Genomic DNA, 18555 nt, shown 5'->3' on the forward strand with positions numbered 1-18555 from the left:
TTGTGCCATCTCATTCACGCTCTCAGAGACACCGCTGAATGGAAAATATGTGTACTGTCCTGCTGTGTGTAGAGAATAGTAACCGCTTTGACAGCTCTCAGTCAGAGGTCAGGAAAGGGACTGATGGCTTTACATTCATAGCAGTGACTCAGAGGACCGGATGACTGATACGTTAGTCTGCTTTCCTCATCGACAAAAGTGACACGGTGAGACAAAACATTTCTGAGACTACATCTACCGTGGTCACATCACGTCCAGAAGCCTTTCTGATAAGATTTTAATTCATAGTAAAATATTTTCTTCTTCTTAGTAGCATTCAGAACTCATCAGGTGCACATTTTTATCTACGATACTAAAAATAGGGGACAAATAGACAAACCAAAGTGATTTCCATAACTCACATCTACATGCGTAGATGAAAATGATGTTTAATGTTATATATATTTTTTTATTTTTGCAACCTTATATTTTACTCATTATACTCACTTTCCCTACAGGGATGTGATATATAATGCAAATTGTTATCTAATCTAATGTGATAAATAATATTGTTTTAAACTGGTGTGTATGTATGCACACATACCTATAGGCTATACATATTTTTCTGTGAATAAGAGATGAGTGTGAGGGTGTAGCACACATGGGCTGTGTGGTTTTGTTTTTTACACGATGCTGTAGATTTAGGTTAATTTCTAATGGGTTATTTATTTGTCTATTTATTGGTCTGCTAAGCAAGTTGACAGTATTTATGCACGCACATTCGCCTGTGGACAAAGTTTAAATCATGGCTTTCCAGGTTAATGAATACAGTCAACCTTAACTTAAAATCATCAGCAAGCCTCCGGCATTACATCTATCCACTGCAAATTTCCATATATACAATCTATTGTGCTCTAGCCTTGGACTATGCACAAGTTAATAAAAGGCACAACAAATGTGTGATCCAAAGGCACAACATTTTTGTGCGTGTTATTTTAATTAGCATAATATTAAACACATTGTTTCTCACATGTACGGTATGGAAACTGGGATTGTGTTTGAGCAAACAATATAAAACAAAACCAAGAGGGAATTCCAAAGCCAGTGTAGGCGGCAGAGAGTAAATAGTGTATGCTCTGCTCATGCTGCGCTCATTGCTCTAAGGAAAAGGGCTCATGAATCATTTAGGGACCTTTGTGCATCTAATACATCTGCTCTTGAAAAGCCCTGACCTGCAGTGTTTAAGGTCTCCCATAGGTTTGTCCCTCAATTCAAAAGATTCCTGGACCTAAGCGACTCTGTGAATGTGTGAGCAATGACACAAGAATAGTTGAATTTTCTGTAAAGAAAAGACTTGAAATGCCATTTTTATTTCCTGAATGAATGTACATCCATTGGCTCTCTCTATCTATAGGTGCACATATAAAAACATATGGTGGAAACCCTGCTTTATGTGTAGTAAAATAATTTCCACAGTAATGGAAGCAGAGGGGAACTGACATGATTATGCATCAATACATATTGGTTGAGAAAACCATGAACCCATAAACCTGTGCACAAGAAGTCATACCTTCATCAAACAGCATTATTGACCTTTTTAGGGGTCCATTTTTATTTTTGCTCATTTGAAGAAAAAAAAAAAAGACTATCATGGATATATATTCAGAACACTTACAAATCTAAAATGAAATACAAATGAGGTGTATTGTTCACAAGAAATACAAAACTCTGGGTGAGTCCTGAAACTACTACAGGTTTATTGTATATATTGTATTAAACATCTCTCATTTTTCATTTTCGTTTGAATTGCAGCTGCGTCCTGTTCAGCTAAATGTGATGGCAGGATTCATGTGATTTATATAAAAAAGTCAATAAAATGAAAAATAAAACAGGTATTGTTTCAGTTTTCTAAAATAGAAACCTGTACAATGACTCATTAGCCTTTGTTATTGCAGTAAGAAAAATGGAAATGTTCCTCACAGAAGGACCTCAGAGCTAAATGTAATCATTTCTTCTTGTGTTCCTCTGTGAAACAGCGTGATTAAGGGAACTGTCGTTTTACTGCACCTGCTCCAGCTGAAACACTTCGGGGCCAGAGTGAGTCAAATTAACGTTAGACTTAGATGGCTGATTTGCTAACAATATACAACCCTTGTGTGAAACCAAGCAGGGACAAAGAGTCAAATAAAAATTACTTCTGTCAGGTGAAATCTGATTTGTGTGTTTTGTATTGATTGTACTATAGTAGAATCGAAAAGGTCATCTACCGAATGACTTGAACATAAAAATAAATAAAACTTTAAAAAACAAGTCTGTCCATCTGAAGCAGACAGCAAAAATATAGTTGTCTACAGAAACATCTTCAAGCTTTAAGGTACCATTTTACAATTATAGGCAATGCTTAAATTAAAGTAATCTGTGTCATACTTATCCTAAATATTTTTGACCCCAAAAGAAAAATAACACAATTTAACAAATAAAAAAAATAAGTGCTACTAAAATTTTTTTTTTAAATACATTTTAAAGATATTCTTTTTGGATTAAATATGATATATTTTATGTGAAGATATGCTTCACAACCTTCACAACCCACAGTTATGTGGCAATGTTTTAAGTGAGTTTTGATAAGCCATGCCCCCCCCTTAGTGTCAACCTTTCCATATGCAGTTTACAATTTAAAAAAGAATTGCAGATTTACTGGATTTGCCTCGAAGTTTTAGTAATTTTTGAAGCTATGGTCCAGTCCTTGATTTCCGACAAAAGCAGGTTTCTCGCTTCTACCTGGCGACCGTTGGCCAAAATGACAGCTGTTGCTGATTTTACTATGACTGGACAATGGTTTTTCTGTATACATTTCTGGTGTCTATTTTTATTTTTTTAACGCTCACTTAAAGCAGAGGACATTTGCTAACACATGAAGCATAAGCCTGAGGTTCAGCCAATACTATAGACAATAGTATTGATTAGAAGTCCTGGACTTAAGTCACCAGAGACTGAGGGGCTGAACACTGACCTGAAATAAATGACTGATGTCAAGAAGGGAGTATCAGGCAAGTGGTTTCACTCTAGACAATCAATGGCCTAGATAGATTCTAGAAAGTCCTTGGAGAAAAGAGGGGCTGCAGTGACAGTAACCCATTTTAACGACTAACTTCTTCACTTTACACAAAGTGTAACAGTGCAATGGTTCACCATTTTTATCTGGTTAAGTGTGGTACAATTTTAGTCCAATCTTGCCTGGTCTAGTCTGCTTGTTGTCCTAAAGTCATTTTACTTTCATTAGAGTGACAGACACAGTAGGATTACAATAACTGCAGTTGGACTGTTCAGATGTTGTCAGGTTAGCCACTAATGACCATAAGTAATTTTACATTATATGTTTAAACATATTTTTCCAGCACTATAGGCATTCTTTGTTTTGTGAAACTTGGCACTTTACAAGTCTATGACCCAGGTCTAGTCACACCTTAAAGGTATAGTGGAGGATTATCCCGAATTTTAGAAAAGAACCGCCCTCTCCACTTTTTGAAAAAATGCACATGCGCAACACTCTACCTGCTCCCGAGAGGGAACACCTATTAAACGTGTGCACAAGAGTGCACTGTTTACAAGTTGCTGTCGGCATGGCTCATACAAGCCTACTTTCCCAAAGAAGATTTACACTTTTTCACAAATGGAGATGTTTACCGTGTCTGCGCGGTGCGTGACTTGTGCCAGGGCTAGCATCGCTAATCATAGCTTACATCAACTTTGACTAGCAGTGATTTTAAATGGATTTCTCCAAATAGCATGCCAAACGTTACCTGTTGAGTAGAAACTTCGCGACTGAGGCATCAGTGGGAAGCCCAACCTGTGCTTTTAGCGCACACGCCAGCGTGTAAAATATTCTCCCAAAAACACTACGGTCTTGTTTCTTTCTTCAGAGGCCTTTCTCTTCTTGTCATACAATTCCTAGACACTTTTTCTCTTGCGACCCTCAGACATTTTGAAAAAACACGGTGAGAACGGCGAGCTTCAATGAATGGCTGAAACCGTAGCTCACTACCTATGCTCACCACACATATACACCTGAAAGTGCGCATAAGCAGAAAGCGAAAACTACCTAGGGACGAGCACGTACGACGGCCTTACGTAAACATATCACCAGAATGATTGACAACTAGGAGGACCAATAGTCTTGATGATCCACCCGGAAAAAGAAAATCCTCCATAATACCTTTAAAGCGTGATTCAGGTGTGTTTGCATGTTTTGCTACAAATTGTTTCCAAAGTAGACAATACATCTCTAGATTGATCATTTCTTGACATCCAGTCATCCACTGGTTGCAGTTAATTTTAGTGCAGAGTGAATGAAAATCAATTAGCAAAAAATAAAAAATTAAATACCTTGCTTCAAACAGGCATTCTATGATGCACATTTAGTTGTTTTGTTTATCATTAATGGTACTTTTTTGTCACATGGCAATGCAGTTACAAGCAGGGCCCAGTTGGTGTGTGGGTGTGTTCAGGTGCTTGTGGAAAGCTCCAACATCTGCATTTATGAGGTATGTTGTCACAACATTGGCCTTGTAAAAAAAACTGATAATGTTAGTTTATGTGGGATAGGATATGTATTTAAAGGGCAAATGATGCAAAACCACTTGTATTGTTTGTCATTTTAACCAGGCTTTCAGACATTGCATAACCTGTGGCTAATCTAAGGTGTCAGGCTCAGCGTCCATGCAGGTCTCCCAGGGGTTACGTGGCATGCGGGGCATGGAGATGAGGAGCAGGGCCACTCCACTGAGGATGAGCAGGGTGAAGGCAGCACAGGCGCAGGTAAAGGACCAGGAGTAGTAGTATTCAATCCAGATGGTCTCATCACTGGCGATCATGCGCTTGACAGACTGGCGCATTACCTCGACAGAAATGACGATGCAAAGGCCTGCATGACAAAATAGAAAGAATTGGTTGCTATGATTGTAAAAGCATGCATTCATGGTCATTTTGTTGTCATTACTGTTTAATCAAATGCTGTTATAAAAGCTACATCAACTCTCAGCCCTTATTGCCACCTCCAAATGATTTAGAAAATCTGTGTCAACTCGTTTTAATTAGCAGCCTAAATAATATCCATTGCCAAAAGAAAAGGTGTGCACGATGACACTGACACACCTCACTTCAGCTGTAACGCAAGAGACAAGAGTAGCAGACAGAGCCTGTTTTGTGATTCACACTATTTGCCACGTCTGACCTGCAAAGCCGAAGAACATCCCAGCAGGCCGAAGCAGGTAGTCCCGTCCCTTCCCGAAAGAGAAGATGACACAGAGGGTGCCCAGGACCAAGAGGAACAGACTGAAGATGGTGATGGCTGCTGCTGAAATATTGTACTCTGAGACAGTAAAAGGAAACAAAAAGGAAGAGATATGACACACAAAGAAAAACAGTGAGGCGGCAAGAGTGAGTAAGAGATGGAGGAAAGAGAGACAGCAAAGTGGTAGCAATAATGTATTGAGAGAGTGGTGTGGGAGCAGAAGGTGAGGTTGCAGTCTCGATTACATAATAATTGTTTCAATATTACACTCATGCGAGTTATGACACAGACAATTAGCCTTTAAATTTACCTCACTTTAAAAACAACTATTCAAACTGGCAATAATGTCAGATAAGATGCTGCAGGCTTATAACAAGATGATTAGAGCATCTCTCTCTCTCTCTCTCTCTCTCTCTTCTCTCTCTCTCTCTCTCTCTCTCTCCCTGCCGGCCTGCCTGCTCTCCTATCTGCTTTCAAATGAAGATAATCTAGTCTTTCATTCTGTATAACACTCCAACTGTGATGGAAATGATCCTTGGAGCATCCTTTTCCATTTCAGCACCCTGACTGTGGAGTAACACTGAGTGTAAAATAACCTTACACTTAATCTCTCCAGTGAAGGTCAGCTGTCTGTTTGAGGACTGTTGCTCTGTATGAGTACACACGTCAGTTGTTTTATGCATTTCACATGTGCATGTTTTTGCTCAACCACTGGCCAATTTTTTTGTGTCACGTCCATCAGATTTTCAGGCTGCCCAAATTTAATCGTTTATTTCTTGTATTTTATTATATGTAATACTCTCTGCTGGTACAATAAAGCTCTATACCCCTTTGACACTGTTAATTTTATTCTTTCATCTTTTACATAATGTTTTGCACCTGCTTTTGATTCTCACATTTACATTTGTAATTCATTTATTCTCTAAGTAAAGATTTTCTTAATACCTGTTTAAAATGCACTCAACCAATGCTCTTCTTATATCTTCACACCATGTTGTGTTTATATATGTAGTTACAGTTTAAAAAAGTGACTATTAAATTAATGTAAAGGAATACGTTTCCATAATAATTTGTATCTTAGGCCACACATTGAATGTGCAATCCTGACGACCATGGACCATATAAGAACTCTGTATATATAATTTTCAACATGTGTCTATATGTCTCTTCACCAAGACATAACTGCAATTTATCTACAACTTTGACAATGATCTGTAATTGCCTGCCGTTATGAGTAACAAACTGTGTTCCCCAAGACATGCTTCCCTGTGTTCGTCTATAGTCAAAAGCTGAAAGGGTTGGCTAGCAAACATAAGGAAGTAGAGGAGCTGTTTCCCTAAAAATATGTTTTCTTTAAAAAAAATAAAGGATGGTGTGCATGTAAATGAGTTTGGGTTCAAACGTTTCCTCATTATATTGAAAAAGAAAAACCCAGGCTGCATCAACATTTCCTACAAAACAGAAATGCTATTACACATTAAAGGAATGTGTAGGAGACCGAGTTGTAGTATCTGCGTATATTAGGGGTCTTATACTGTATGTGACACATTTGATATCTGAGCATATATCCACATAGAAAATGCTGGGTTCCCTGATTCACTGTACACATGTATTTACACAGAAAGTTGTGACTGAAAAAAAAAACATGTATTCTGAGTGGCAGTGAGGAGGCACCCACCTTTCTGGGTCTTCACTTCAAAAACTTCAGCTTCTTCCCCCGAGGTGAAGTGTTTGAAGTAGGAACAGTTTTGTGCTGCAGAGTAGACAGGAAAGGAACGTGGTGAGAGAGAGGAAAAAAAAAAAAAAAAAAAAAAAGAGAGATGAAAAAAAAGAGAGAAGAGAGAGAGAGAGAGAGAGAGAGAGAGAGAGAGAGAGAAACAAAAGGGGAAGAGAGCATGTGGCTCAGGTTGTATGTAGCTGTGTGCCTGCAATATCAATCAATGTAAACGAGAAATCTCTCAATGGATCCCATTAAAAAAGCTAACACACACACACACACACACACACACACACACACATACACACACACACACACACACACACACAAACAAACAAAACACATTAAGGAAACACACAGTTGTACTTGCCATTGTAAATTATTTTAGATCGGTAAAGAATCAACATGCGCAACTGTTGCAGCGCATTCCTCTTTGGCTGTTTCATCCGATGCACGCTCCACTCCGCCCCCCCAAATCACAGAAGTGTTAGTGTGACTTGCTGTTATCCTAAAATAAAAAAGTCATACACTCAAATCCTTCACTGTTCACCATGTTGGCTGTGTGTGCAGTGTACACAGGAATGACACATTTCTGCACTTTGGTTGCCCAAACTCTCGACCACAATCTTCAACATATAGGAAAACGATTCCTGGGTGCTGTCATTGCCCACACATCCATCTATCTATTGGCTCTCTCTAAGGGCAGCTGGGCTGTGAGAGGGAGGGGTGGAGTGGACGTAAAGGCCAAGTCAGTGTTCCCTATTTCCTCTCACCATCCTTTCTTGCTGAGATTAAACCCATAAAGCAGACAGGTGCTCTCTCTGTCTACACAGAGATGGACAATTTGTGTGTATGCATGTGTGTGTCTGTGTCTGTGTCTGCGTGTGTGTGTGTGTGTGTGTGTATGTGTGTGTTTGTGTGTGTGTGTGTGTGTGTGTGTGTGTGTGTGTGTGTGTGTGTGTGTGTGTGTGTGTGTGTGTGTGTGTGTGTGTACCAGGCAACCGAGGCACTGTTACCCAGGATGTTACCCAGGATGAAAAAAAAATCATTAAAGACGTAACCTAGCAACAGGCTGCTGCTGGTCTTGGCTAGTCCTATCTATTTACCAATGTAAAGGCATATCAAGAGGAGTGTGTGCATGTGGCATGTGCGTGTGTGGGTGTTTGTGTGTGTGTGTGTGTGTGTGTGAGGGGATGGACAGGCTGGGGAGAATCGGAGCAGCGTGGATCTGCAAATATATTATTGTAATTAGTCTTCTCTCATTCGCTGTCTTTACCTCTGAGGCTAAACTAATCTAAACTAATATGTGTTTGGGCGTAGATATAAGATTATCTCTTCACTACATAAATACAAGAGAAAAAGACCTTTGGTTTATACAAAGGAAGCTTCAAAAGCCTGAGCCTCTTGTTTTCTGCGTGATCCTGGTGAATTAAGAAGGACAAGAAAGAAAATGAAAGTTAGGATAGTGACTGATTTTTTTAAGTTGAGTAATTAACTCTTGTTAAGCCCCACCTCCCACTTAATTACCGTCGCTACGCCTGTCAAGCTTTTCATTCTAGCATGGCACTTATGCAGTTTACAATAATAATTTATGAGTAATAATCGAGAAATCCAAAGCTCGACAGAGCTGCAATTCCTAGTTACGGTTGCTATGATATGGGCTAAATGTGTTGTGATGGTGATTTTGCTAAATGTTATCCAACCATGTCATCAGCTACATTGGCAAAACTGTTCTAGTATTACAATATGTGATTTGTGTTTATGTGATTTTGCCATTTTGAGTCATTCCATAAAAAAATAGCTTTTATAACACAGACAGCAAATATGGTTCCAAACTCATAAACCAAAAATCAACCCAATGACAGGAAAAGCTTAAAACTTCTTCAAAATGGGCAGTCAAGGGAACACATCTCTTCTTACTTCAGTACTTTATCTTGGTGCTAAAACAGATATAAGAAAGGAAGAGCAGTTTCTCAGGTGTGATTCATCCAAATCATTTAACCACTTTGCTACTTTCTTGTCACTGGCAGCCTCAGTACGCTAGGCCAAAAAGTTGGAAAACTTTAACTTTTGTTGCCAGTTTCCATAACTATGACACATTATACTGGTTGACTTTACTGTTACTGTTTGCTAAAAAACAAACAAGTGCAACTACCCACATTTTGTAATGAAAGTAAAACACACTGCCAACATCTTTAGATGGTGAACATTTACTGAGGGGGAGGACATCTGGATGTGTATCATTGACCTTGCAGTCATGCTAATGGGGAGATTTAGTTCCAGTGGGTGAGAGTGATTAGAGCGAGGCATCGCTTGTCATTTTAGCTTTGCCTCGTTCCACTAAACTCTGCTACCACCTTCCTCTCTTTGATATGCAGCTTCTCCTTTACCCTTGCCTTCCTTTCCCCTGTTATTACAGTAAACCTGTCTCTATCTTTCACCTCAACTCTGTCTTTCATTCCTCTTTAAGTTTAGTAGTGATGTGGTTTTCCTTTTTGTTTTACTGTTGGTTTTTAACTATGACAATTCACATTTGGTCTTGAAAATAGCTTCTATATCTTTTGCAGGAGTGTTACAGAAAATGTTATTTTAGGAGATGGGGGGGATAGGGGGGCTGTCCTTTTATAGCCACGCAGAATGACGGACTAATTCTGGGTCAATGTGAAAAGGATGGGTGGTGGTGGTTTGAATGGCTATTCCACTAGGAGCTCTGATATCTGGGACACAGCAGCACAGAAGAGTCCTCACGGCCCTTGTAAGTATATGCATGTATGAGTGTGTGTGTGTGTGTGTGTGTGTGTGTGTGTGGTGTGTGTTTGTATGTGTGTGTGTGTGTGTGCGTGTGTGGCCTGACCTTTATTGTGAAATTCAAAACATTAAAGTTTGTATGTCATCCTAATAGTCAACACAAACTACATCTCATTCTGTTAGTGATGGTATGTCTGAATATGTATTTCCTTTTATATATCTGAAATGGGAGTGATAGAAATTTTGAACCTGAAACTTGTTGCCACACCTCCGCAGTTTTGGCTCTGCACCCGAAGCTGGCAGACTAGACAGGAAAATTATTGGGCGTCTAGAAAGTGAAAATGGTGGCTCAAGGTGACAAGAATGCTTTTGAGGGTATGAATTGGGGGCACCAGCATTGTGTCACTGACAAAAGCAGAGGAGAAGGATGTTTTATTTGAAGGTGTAAGTGCACGGGTGGCAATCTCTTTCCCTAGGACTAGAAAAGTTGACCTCTTGGAAGCTTTAAGACACATCTAATGATAAACTCCTCTCCTTCTTCTTTGCACACATATGTGTAGGAACACACGCTTGCACACAAAAGCATCATTTACGCTCTTTATTTCCAATCCGAGCAGCATGATGCGATCCACAAAGGGTTTGTTTGATTTTTACAGCACTCGAGCTGTCATGCGTCATTTGTGGGAAGTTCATTTCAAAAGTCATTTCGGTTCAATGCTTCGCTGCCGTTGTTATGCAACCCTTTCACAAAAGCAGTGTAATTGTGCCTACATGAAAAGGTGTTTGTGTACGCGCCTCTTGACGACTAACTCCCCCCCCCGTTTAGGAAAATGCAAATGTGTGTTATTAGGTCCAATCACCGCCTGCTTGGGTATACTGTTCATCACGGATGTAATCTGTTATGGTGCACTCACGAACAACTCAGGTATTTTTTGTGCTCATTGTGCTTATGTGCTAAACACTACGACACACACCTTTTATAGCTTTAGTTACTTTGCCTATTCATATTAATTATACAAAATATTATGAATAATCTATGATGTATTAAAGTGGATAAAGAGGAGACTTTATTGATCCGGTGGTGAAATTCACAAGCTAGCTGCCAAATCAAACTTCCGCTGTCATTTTGGTGAAAGCAACTCAAAAGTAATGCAAAAGTAGTGTAACGCATTACAATTCAGAGACAGTAATATTGTAATATAACTAATTACTCTCAAATGACAGTAACTAGTAATCTATAATGTGTTACATTTTGGAAGTAACTTGCCCAACACGGCTGGTGTTGTGTTGTTTGCTACTCCATTAGGCTCAAAACTCAGTGGCTGGTTATGCAATTGTTGAGTGTATTTTGCACAAAATGTTGAGACAAAATTATTGTAATATTTGTTCATAAGTACCCAATGGTATTTTAAGTTTAATACTGCATTATAAAATCAATGGAAACAGTCAATACTACTCCGCGTTGCAGACCTCGTTATGAGGTGTGTTAATGTGTAACGGTGTTGCCAGAGGTTGGCTGGCTTGTTAAGTGCAAACACTGACTCCCTTAAAAACACCTGTGAATTTATCACATGTGAAACACTTTGTACATGTGAAATTGCACTCAAAATATGAATCCAGCCAGGCCTTCAGTTTTTCTATGTGGTACTCTCTGCTGTCAAACTACATCAACCAGATTGAACTGGGTGGCGGATAGAAAAAGCACCTGTTGAGAAAAAACCTGTAGACGCCTTTTCTTGGCCACTGGAGAAGGACAATCAGATGGTCACTGAAACTCACTTTCTGAAGGTGGTAACTGGCCAATCAGCATCTCACCCAAGGTCATCCACATGTTACATACAAAGACATAGAGGACTAGGATTAGGGACACACAACCACACTCGCAGATCCATTTCTTACAGCACCTGGGCCACAAATGGGGACAGAGGGGCTTGTATAACACAAACTCTTGAGCCTGACGTGGGAGCAAATGGCAGAGCTGTGGAGCCACGCACCAAATCCCTAGACCTTTTTCAGGTAATATGAGAGAATGACTCATTTTCCCTCGTAAGCATAGTTTAGAAACACCTCTGTGGTTGTGGGAATGTAAACCAAGAGGGTCTCTATTAAAACAGCCCTCAGCAGGTGGCAGCCGACTGAGGGCTGAACTCCCTTCGCTGCTGGAAGCAAGACAGGTGAGTCGCCGACAAGTTTAGTCTGTCAGATGGCTTCTCTCTTGTGATTCCTACCCATTCCAGATTGTGTTGAGTATCGCAGAAGCAGTTGGGATTCCGCACACAGATATTCTGATACTGTTTAAATGCTGCTGTCAGGTTGTGGGGGCGACTTGTCAATGGGGGAAAATCTCCAACTACAGCTCTTGACAGATATATCTCCATTTTACACCAAGAAGGTGTTCTGGAGGCCCTCAGTGTGTCACATTTCTTGTCTGTCACATACTCTGTTTACCTGCCCTCACTTGAAAGCCCCCCACTCTCAATGCATACTATAAAAGTAAAAAATAAAATGTATCCCACTTTCCCCGCCAACAGAGGCATCCCTGCCTCCATCCGCCCACGGAGACTTGTGTTTTCTTTCCCAATCCCCTTCCTCCCTCCCGAGTCTCCCAGGTGTACTCTAACTCGTGAGCTGGAGTGAAAGCCACACTTCATTAAGGCCTGTACTGATCCTGAGGTGCTGGAGTCGGAGGCTAAGTCAATGATAGAGTCAGAGTGAAATTTCTCTGTTAGGCTGCAAGGCACGCGCACACAGCCATAGGCCAGCTAGACGCTCTTTATCCCAGCGCTGGCTCTGTTCAAACAGGGCTTGTAATTAAAGCTACAAGGCTATTTTGGTGAAGCATATCTTTGAATACCAGAAAGAATGCTTTTGACTTATTTTTTGTTTTTTTACTGTAATGTTCACTTCCATTAGGTAAGAGTTTGCCAATGGGTACATTTAAACATTGATCAAACTAAGGTTTATCAGTGGCATCAGAAAATACTGCTTGAATTAGGTGCATTCCCTAAAACTGCTCTCTAGACAATCTTGCATCTGGTTTGATCAAAGCCAATCTCAGATCTGCGGTGACACTGGGAGCCAGACAAGAGATGTTGAAGTTAAATAGCATGTATATTGAGTCGGAAAGTATGCTGTAACACTTCCTGTGAGGTAACGTGAATTTCATTCATTTTCATTTCTCATCTCTCCCATGGAGAGTCTATCAGCCCAGACAGAACAGATTCATGTTTTTGTCATGTTAACTGTGAAGTACAACAGTGATGCTCTTCCATCACACACTTGACTTCAGCTGTTCGACTGTGCTGAATTCTGAAGTCTGTTCAGAGACATCCTTTGTGGAAGACAATGATGGTTTCAGTAAGAAGCTGGCTATAGAACTGTTACACACATGAACACGTGTTTGGACTGAAACACAGGGTGGTAGAAAAGGCTGAGCACAATTGCTCTTATGTACAGACACTTCAACCTCAGACTGCAACCCTCTCTGTTCCCTCTTGACTTCCACTGAATCCTTTCCTCGAAATACATTTTGTAGGGGTAAATACTGTTTGCATTGTCTGATCCTGGATATACATGTACAGGGACTGTTGAAAATTGTGAAGTGATGGCAAAACACCAGTACTGCATAGCTGAAATCCACATATGTCAAAGTCGAGGCTTAATTCTAACTGTGATACAAGTGAGTATATGAAAGCAAGCAGAGAAACCACCATATTCAGCTGTTAAGTCAATTTTTTCTATTGTTTTTTTTGTCTTCTTTGACTTGTATGTTTACACAGATACATAAAGCAAAACTGCAGTATAAATATGTATCATCCAGCTCCAATCCACTTTCCACCAAGTCTTTTTCTTTCTCCGTGTTTCTAAATCTAGCAAAAGAAAAACTCCTAGCCCTGACAATACATCCAGGATTATTTAAAGCCAGGTGAGCTCAGCAGTCAGCACCAACACAACAAATTCACTTTGATAACAAATATAAATCTCATTTTACCTCTAAGTCAGAATATATTGTAAAATGTTAACCTCAACACTTAGCACAACAACAAAAAAGTCATCAAACAGCAGGTTTTCATTTACCAACAGTAAGAACAAAATACTCCGTACCTCCAGGTAAGCTGATGGGGCCGCAGCCTTTGCCCTGAGGGTCCTCCTCCACAATGAAGATACTTTTCTTGCAGAGCCTCCAGAGGCCAAAGTGGGCCGCCTCGCAGGTAGCGTTGAGCTTCTCTACCCGGGGGCTGAGCACGGCCCAGTGGTCAGTCACCACCGCCGCCAGCATCGACGACATGCCCACCACAATCACCACGGATGTGATCTTGACCTTAGTCGCCTGCTCCTCAAACATGTTGCTGCTCGATGTGTGTGCAAAGTTGTGTGTGTGTGCACGTGCCCGTGTTTGCACGCGTGTTGATGCGTGTTTGACACGATGAAGTAAAATGCTAGCGTGTATGTGTGTGTGTGTGTGTATATGTGAGTGTGTGTGTGTGTGTGTGTGATCGTAAAGACTGCCTATGACAGACAAGGTTGTCCTGTTTGTCTTCGGTTGCTTGACGTCCGGTGTTGACTCCAGATGTTCCACCGTCTTGTCTACAGCTTCAACCCTCCTGTCCACAGCTCATTCTTTCTCTTTCTCTGCCTTGTGCCTGGTGGTTAATGAAAGGGGGCCAGATAACAGTGCCCTAGTTTCTACCTCTCTCCTCGCTTCCTCTCCCTCCCAAGTTGCCTTTGGTGAGCTAAGGCCATTCAGCAACGAGATGAAGAGGTACTGCTAACACCCATCGCTCGACCATTCTGGTGTTGACAAGAGTCCAGGTCAGGATTAGACACTTTCATTTAAAGTTTAGGCACAGTCTACTGATCGTTACCATTCCAGTTGTGCACTTCTAACTACAACATCTAATGAAAACTTCCGGCAAGTGTTGACAGTGCTATTCAATATTTAATCACAATACCAAATACTGATGTTATCAATCTACCATTTATCTGAACCATTCTCTGTCATTCATATTCTTATTCAGTCCAATCCGGCTCAATTGTCTCAGGCGCTGTGTGCCAGGGGACTCCTGGGGGAGAGATTTCATTTATTAGTTGTCATCTAAAGGAGCTGATCTACTTAACCAGCCAATCAGCAGTTAAGGCTTGAGACAGGGGTCCCACCTGTAGCCAGCAGCTGATCCAGATTCAGAAAGACAGAAAAAAGAGCTTCGGCATAGGATCTCTTATATTTGAAGTTCAGTTTATAAAGTCAAAATAAAGTGAGTTCTCGATTTATACTTTATATATTCTTGTTTAATGAATTGGAAAATCCTAAACGTGGCTGTGACATGCTGCTGTATGTCTCCTTTTTTTAAACCAAATCTTCAAAGACTTTCATTTTTATGTTTGACGATGTATTGAGATAATAATTGGATTCGGCACACAAATGCTTTTGGAGGCTTTTTCTAAGAAAATGACATCACATATTGAAAAAAACCTGATACATCTTAAAGGCACAATCAACCTTTTTCCCTATGAAATACTTGGGTAATGGGCATGCTTTTTAAAAACTGCTGTGCCCCACTTTAGACAGGACTCTGGCCCATTTTCAGCCCTGACAACCCTCACACAGTTCTAGGTTTTTAACACTCTAATGGCGTTTTTCCATTACATGCTACCTGCTCGACTCTACTCGACTTGTCCGCGGCGCCCCGTCCTCCATTTTCCATTGCAGACTTAGTACCGCCTCATGCGTGAGGCGAGCGTTGCTGGTCATCATAGCGACGCCGCAGGAAACTGCCGTGACCTAACGCGACACACACACACACACACACAGAACGTCAATGTTTTTGACTCTCGCCATGCGGCTGTTGCAACAGCCAGAAGACAAATTTTGTTTCAAAAGAAGCTGGAGGCAGCAAAAAAACACACCGCTGGCTTAACTATTTAAAAATGGCGGCTTTGTTCAGGACACTCCCGTCTGTCGCTAGCAATGATGACGCAGTGATTAGTGACGATTCTCTCTGACCAATCAGTAGTCTGCAGGTTTTCACGTCACCTTTTGGTATCGGCTCAGCTCGCTTGGAACCTGGACGGAGGTGATACTATAGAAAAGTACCCATTAGCAGGTACCAGGGACTTTTTTTCGTAATGGATAAACAAAAAAGGCGAGTAGAGTCGAGGCGAGTCGAGCAGTATGGAAAATCGCCATATATGGCAAAACGTTGAAAGGGCAAGAGGTAAAGGGAAAGTGTTTCGAGAGAATCATTTGTATTTGTGTGTGTGTGTGTGTGTTTGTGTGTGTTTGTGTAAGAGCGTAAAACAGAGACAGAGAAAGTCTGTTTGTTTGTATATTGCATACCCCAATTATATAAAATATGTGTTAATGTCTGTGTGTATAAAAAAGAGAGCTGGACAGAAACACCACAGCAAATCTGATGTCGCACACTTTTTAGAAAATGACTGACAGAGCCAAAGTGCTTTCTGTAAACACCATCAGTACCTAACTGAACCCGGAAAATGATTATCAAAGATAAATCATCTCACTCGCTAGCTTAAAAAGAGAGGAGATGAGAGACAGTTGTGTTCATTATCACGTTCCACCTGGAAGCATTTGTGGCAAACCTGCCTTTATTTGTCCCAGAGGAGAAGGCTGTGAGAGCAACCGCTTGTCTAAGTGTGTAATGATAGTGTCTTTCGGCGCAGCCTGTCTTTCTGGGTGACCCTCTGACCTGCTTCATATGCTCACACTCCCCTGGTGACAATGGAGAAACCAAACACCTCACAGCTGCAGGGTCTCCAAGCAACAGCCAGCAGTGTGGACGACTGCGGTGACACCTCATCAACGATACAAGTGACTCCTACTGGAGGGATCACCTCCTATCAAGCGAGCAGGGATGAGAAATACAGAAACAGATGACAGCATCTGGCAAGAGTCTCTGACTACATTACCAGAAAAACATCACCGGAAGCTTTTCAGTACCTGAACAGTTAGAGCAATGTCAGAAACATACAAAATCACTTCTGCTGAAATCAGGATTGACACATCTAAACTCAGCAGTGATTAACTTCAATTACAGCTGCCAGCTTCCCTGTCAGAATTTTTATTCCAGGATGAAAAACCGCCTTAACTGGTGGCTAATTTTACCCATAACAGAATAGATTGCACAGCCTTCAGAGGGACCCGACTGTATTCATCTGCTAATGACAGGCAACATTACTCAAGCTAAATTAGATTACCCATGCCCCGAGGCCATTTCTATGAGGGTCATGTTAATATTCCTCTCTAAAACAACGGGATCAGTTACCATACACGCTGACGCCAACGTCACTCATTTGACCTGTCCAGCAAAAGCTTGGGCCATCGATCAACATGAAGATTAGATGATGTGGGACAGTGAATTGTGAGTTAATGAGCACATATTGAAGAAAAATGAAATTAGGTGGAAATTACAAGGTGCTGATGTAACCGTTGTACATCAGATATCACTATCAAAAGATAATTTCCCCAGCTAGATCAACAGTACCTCTCACCAGCATAATTACACCTATCAGGGTAATGTAGTTTTCATTTTGTTTTTACAATAATATGAGGCACACCATACCATGGTTAGTAAAATAGAGAGTGCTCCACGTATATGACACAGTGCTTGTATTGCAATATAGGTGGTATACAGCTTTTCCTTGCATGTTCATAGCTGCTGCATTTGGCCAAATAAAGAGATCTGTAAAGACAGTATTGTTAAGAAAACAAAAACACTTGAAAAAAAAAACATTTGACCAAGCAAAAAGAAATTTAAGAAATGTAACCTCAGCTGAATAGTCTATTTCTCTGCTCACACTCTTTTCTTCAGTCGGTATATTGAGATTCACATGCATTGAGAAAACAAAGGTTCAGTCTGCTCACTGAATAAATCAGCTTGGTAAATGTGTTTAGAGATTGCAAAAAAGCCTCATTTGGTCAGGTGTATCTCTCTGATGACTTTTTAACATTTTGATCTAAGAGCGCTGCCATCAGCACGATGCTGAATGATTTATTTCTTTGCCAAACAATGTAGAGACTCTGAGGCTGTAATAGCCAACTGATTCAGTCTTATACAGCCGAACTGAAGAGGCATTCAGGACTCAGAGAAGGTCAGCCACAGAAATCTGAATGAAACACAGCAATCAAAGGTCTTCAATGGAAAGCAAGCTACACTGAGGTGAATGCTTATGACCGTAATTATTTTTGCATACATCCCATACATCTGTCTCTGTATTCTGTTATACATAGCTGGAGGTTTGTTCTTTTGCATCAATTAAATAACCGTGTGGATTTTTAACCATGTTAGCAGCATGCCTCTAGGGATGGCAATGTCAGTCTGTTGGTCGGTCGATTCACCACTTTCAGACTGAAACATCTCAACAACTATTAGAAGGATTCAAATAACATTTTCTACAGACATTCATGGTCCCCAGAGGTTGAAATATAAAAAAATACAGTAGGTGCCTACGTTTCAACTCCTATACAACTCGTCCAATTAGCAAATGTTAATCGTTGATTTATTGAAAAAATAATTTAGTTTGAATGTGCTTATTTCACAATAATAGTAAGCCATGAATCAATATAAGCACATACAGTGATGTACAGCTGCTGTATGAATAGAAAATATAGCCTCCATGTAATGTACTTTACCTTACACAAAAGAATATTTAATAGATTGACCCTTTTGACCGATAAAAGCAAAATCAGTGTGTGATTGCTTGAATAAGATATGGTAAATTAAATTGCATGACCTATGCCAGATTGCATCAAGGCATTATTATTGAGACATATAATAACAAATAACGCTTTGAATCCTCT

The 18555-nt window shown here is 40.4% G+C and overlaps 1 protein-coding gene across 1 annotated transcript; it reads right to left on the reverse strand.

Moving 5' to 3' along the window:
• Positions 1–4091: 4091 nt before the first annotated feature.
• Positions 4092–14422, reverse strand: cacng1b (calcium channel, voltage-dependent, gamma subunit 1b). The gene is made up of 4 exons (XM_039825522.1): positions 13842–14422; positions 6951–7025; positions 5213–5350; positions 4092–4903 (listed from the first exon to the last, which is right to left on the reverse strand). The coding sequence occupies exons 1-4, from the start codon at positions 14080–14082 to the stop codon at positions 4671–4673; spliced, it is 687 nt and encodes a 228-aa protein (XP_039681456.1). The 5' UTR covers positions 14083–14422; the 3' UTR covers positions 4092–4670.
• Between the last annotated feature and the right edge of the window lie 4133 nt (positions 14423–18555).

Source organism: Perca fluviatilis, chromosome 15 (assembly GCF_010015445.1).
Source record: "Perca fluviatilis chromosome 15, GENO_Pfluv_1.0, whole genome shotgun sequence".
NCBI lineage: Eukaryota > Metazoa > Chordata > Actinopteri > Perciformes > Percidae > Perca > Perca fluviatilis.

Bases quoted from the DNA above. Each gene is read 5' to 3' on its own strand.
- cacng1b (XM_039825522.1), bottom strand. From the start codon at position 14,082: ATGTTTGAGGAGCAGGCGACTAAGGTCAAGATCACATCCGTGGTGATT. The intron at 7,026-13,841 runs GTACGGAGTATT...TCTACTCTGCAG, and splicing joins CCCCATCAGCTTACCTGGAG to CACAAAACTGTTCCTACTTC. The intron at 4,904-5,212 runs GTCAGACGTGGC...TTTGTCATGCAG, and splicing joins GATGTTCTTCGGCTTTGCAG to GCCTTTGCATCGTCATTTCT.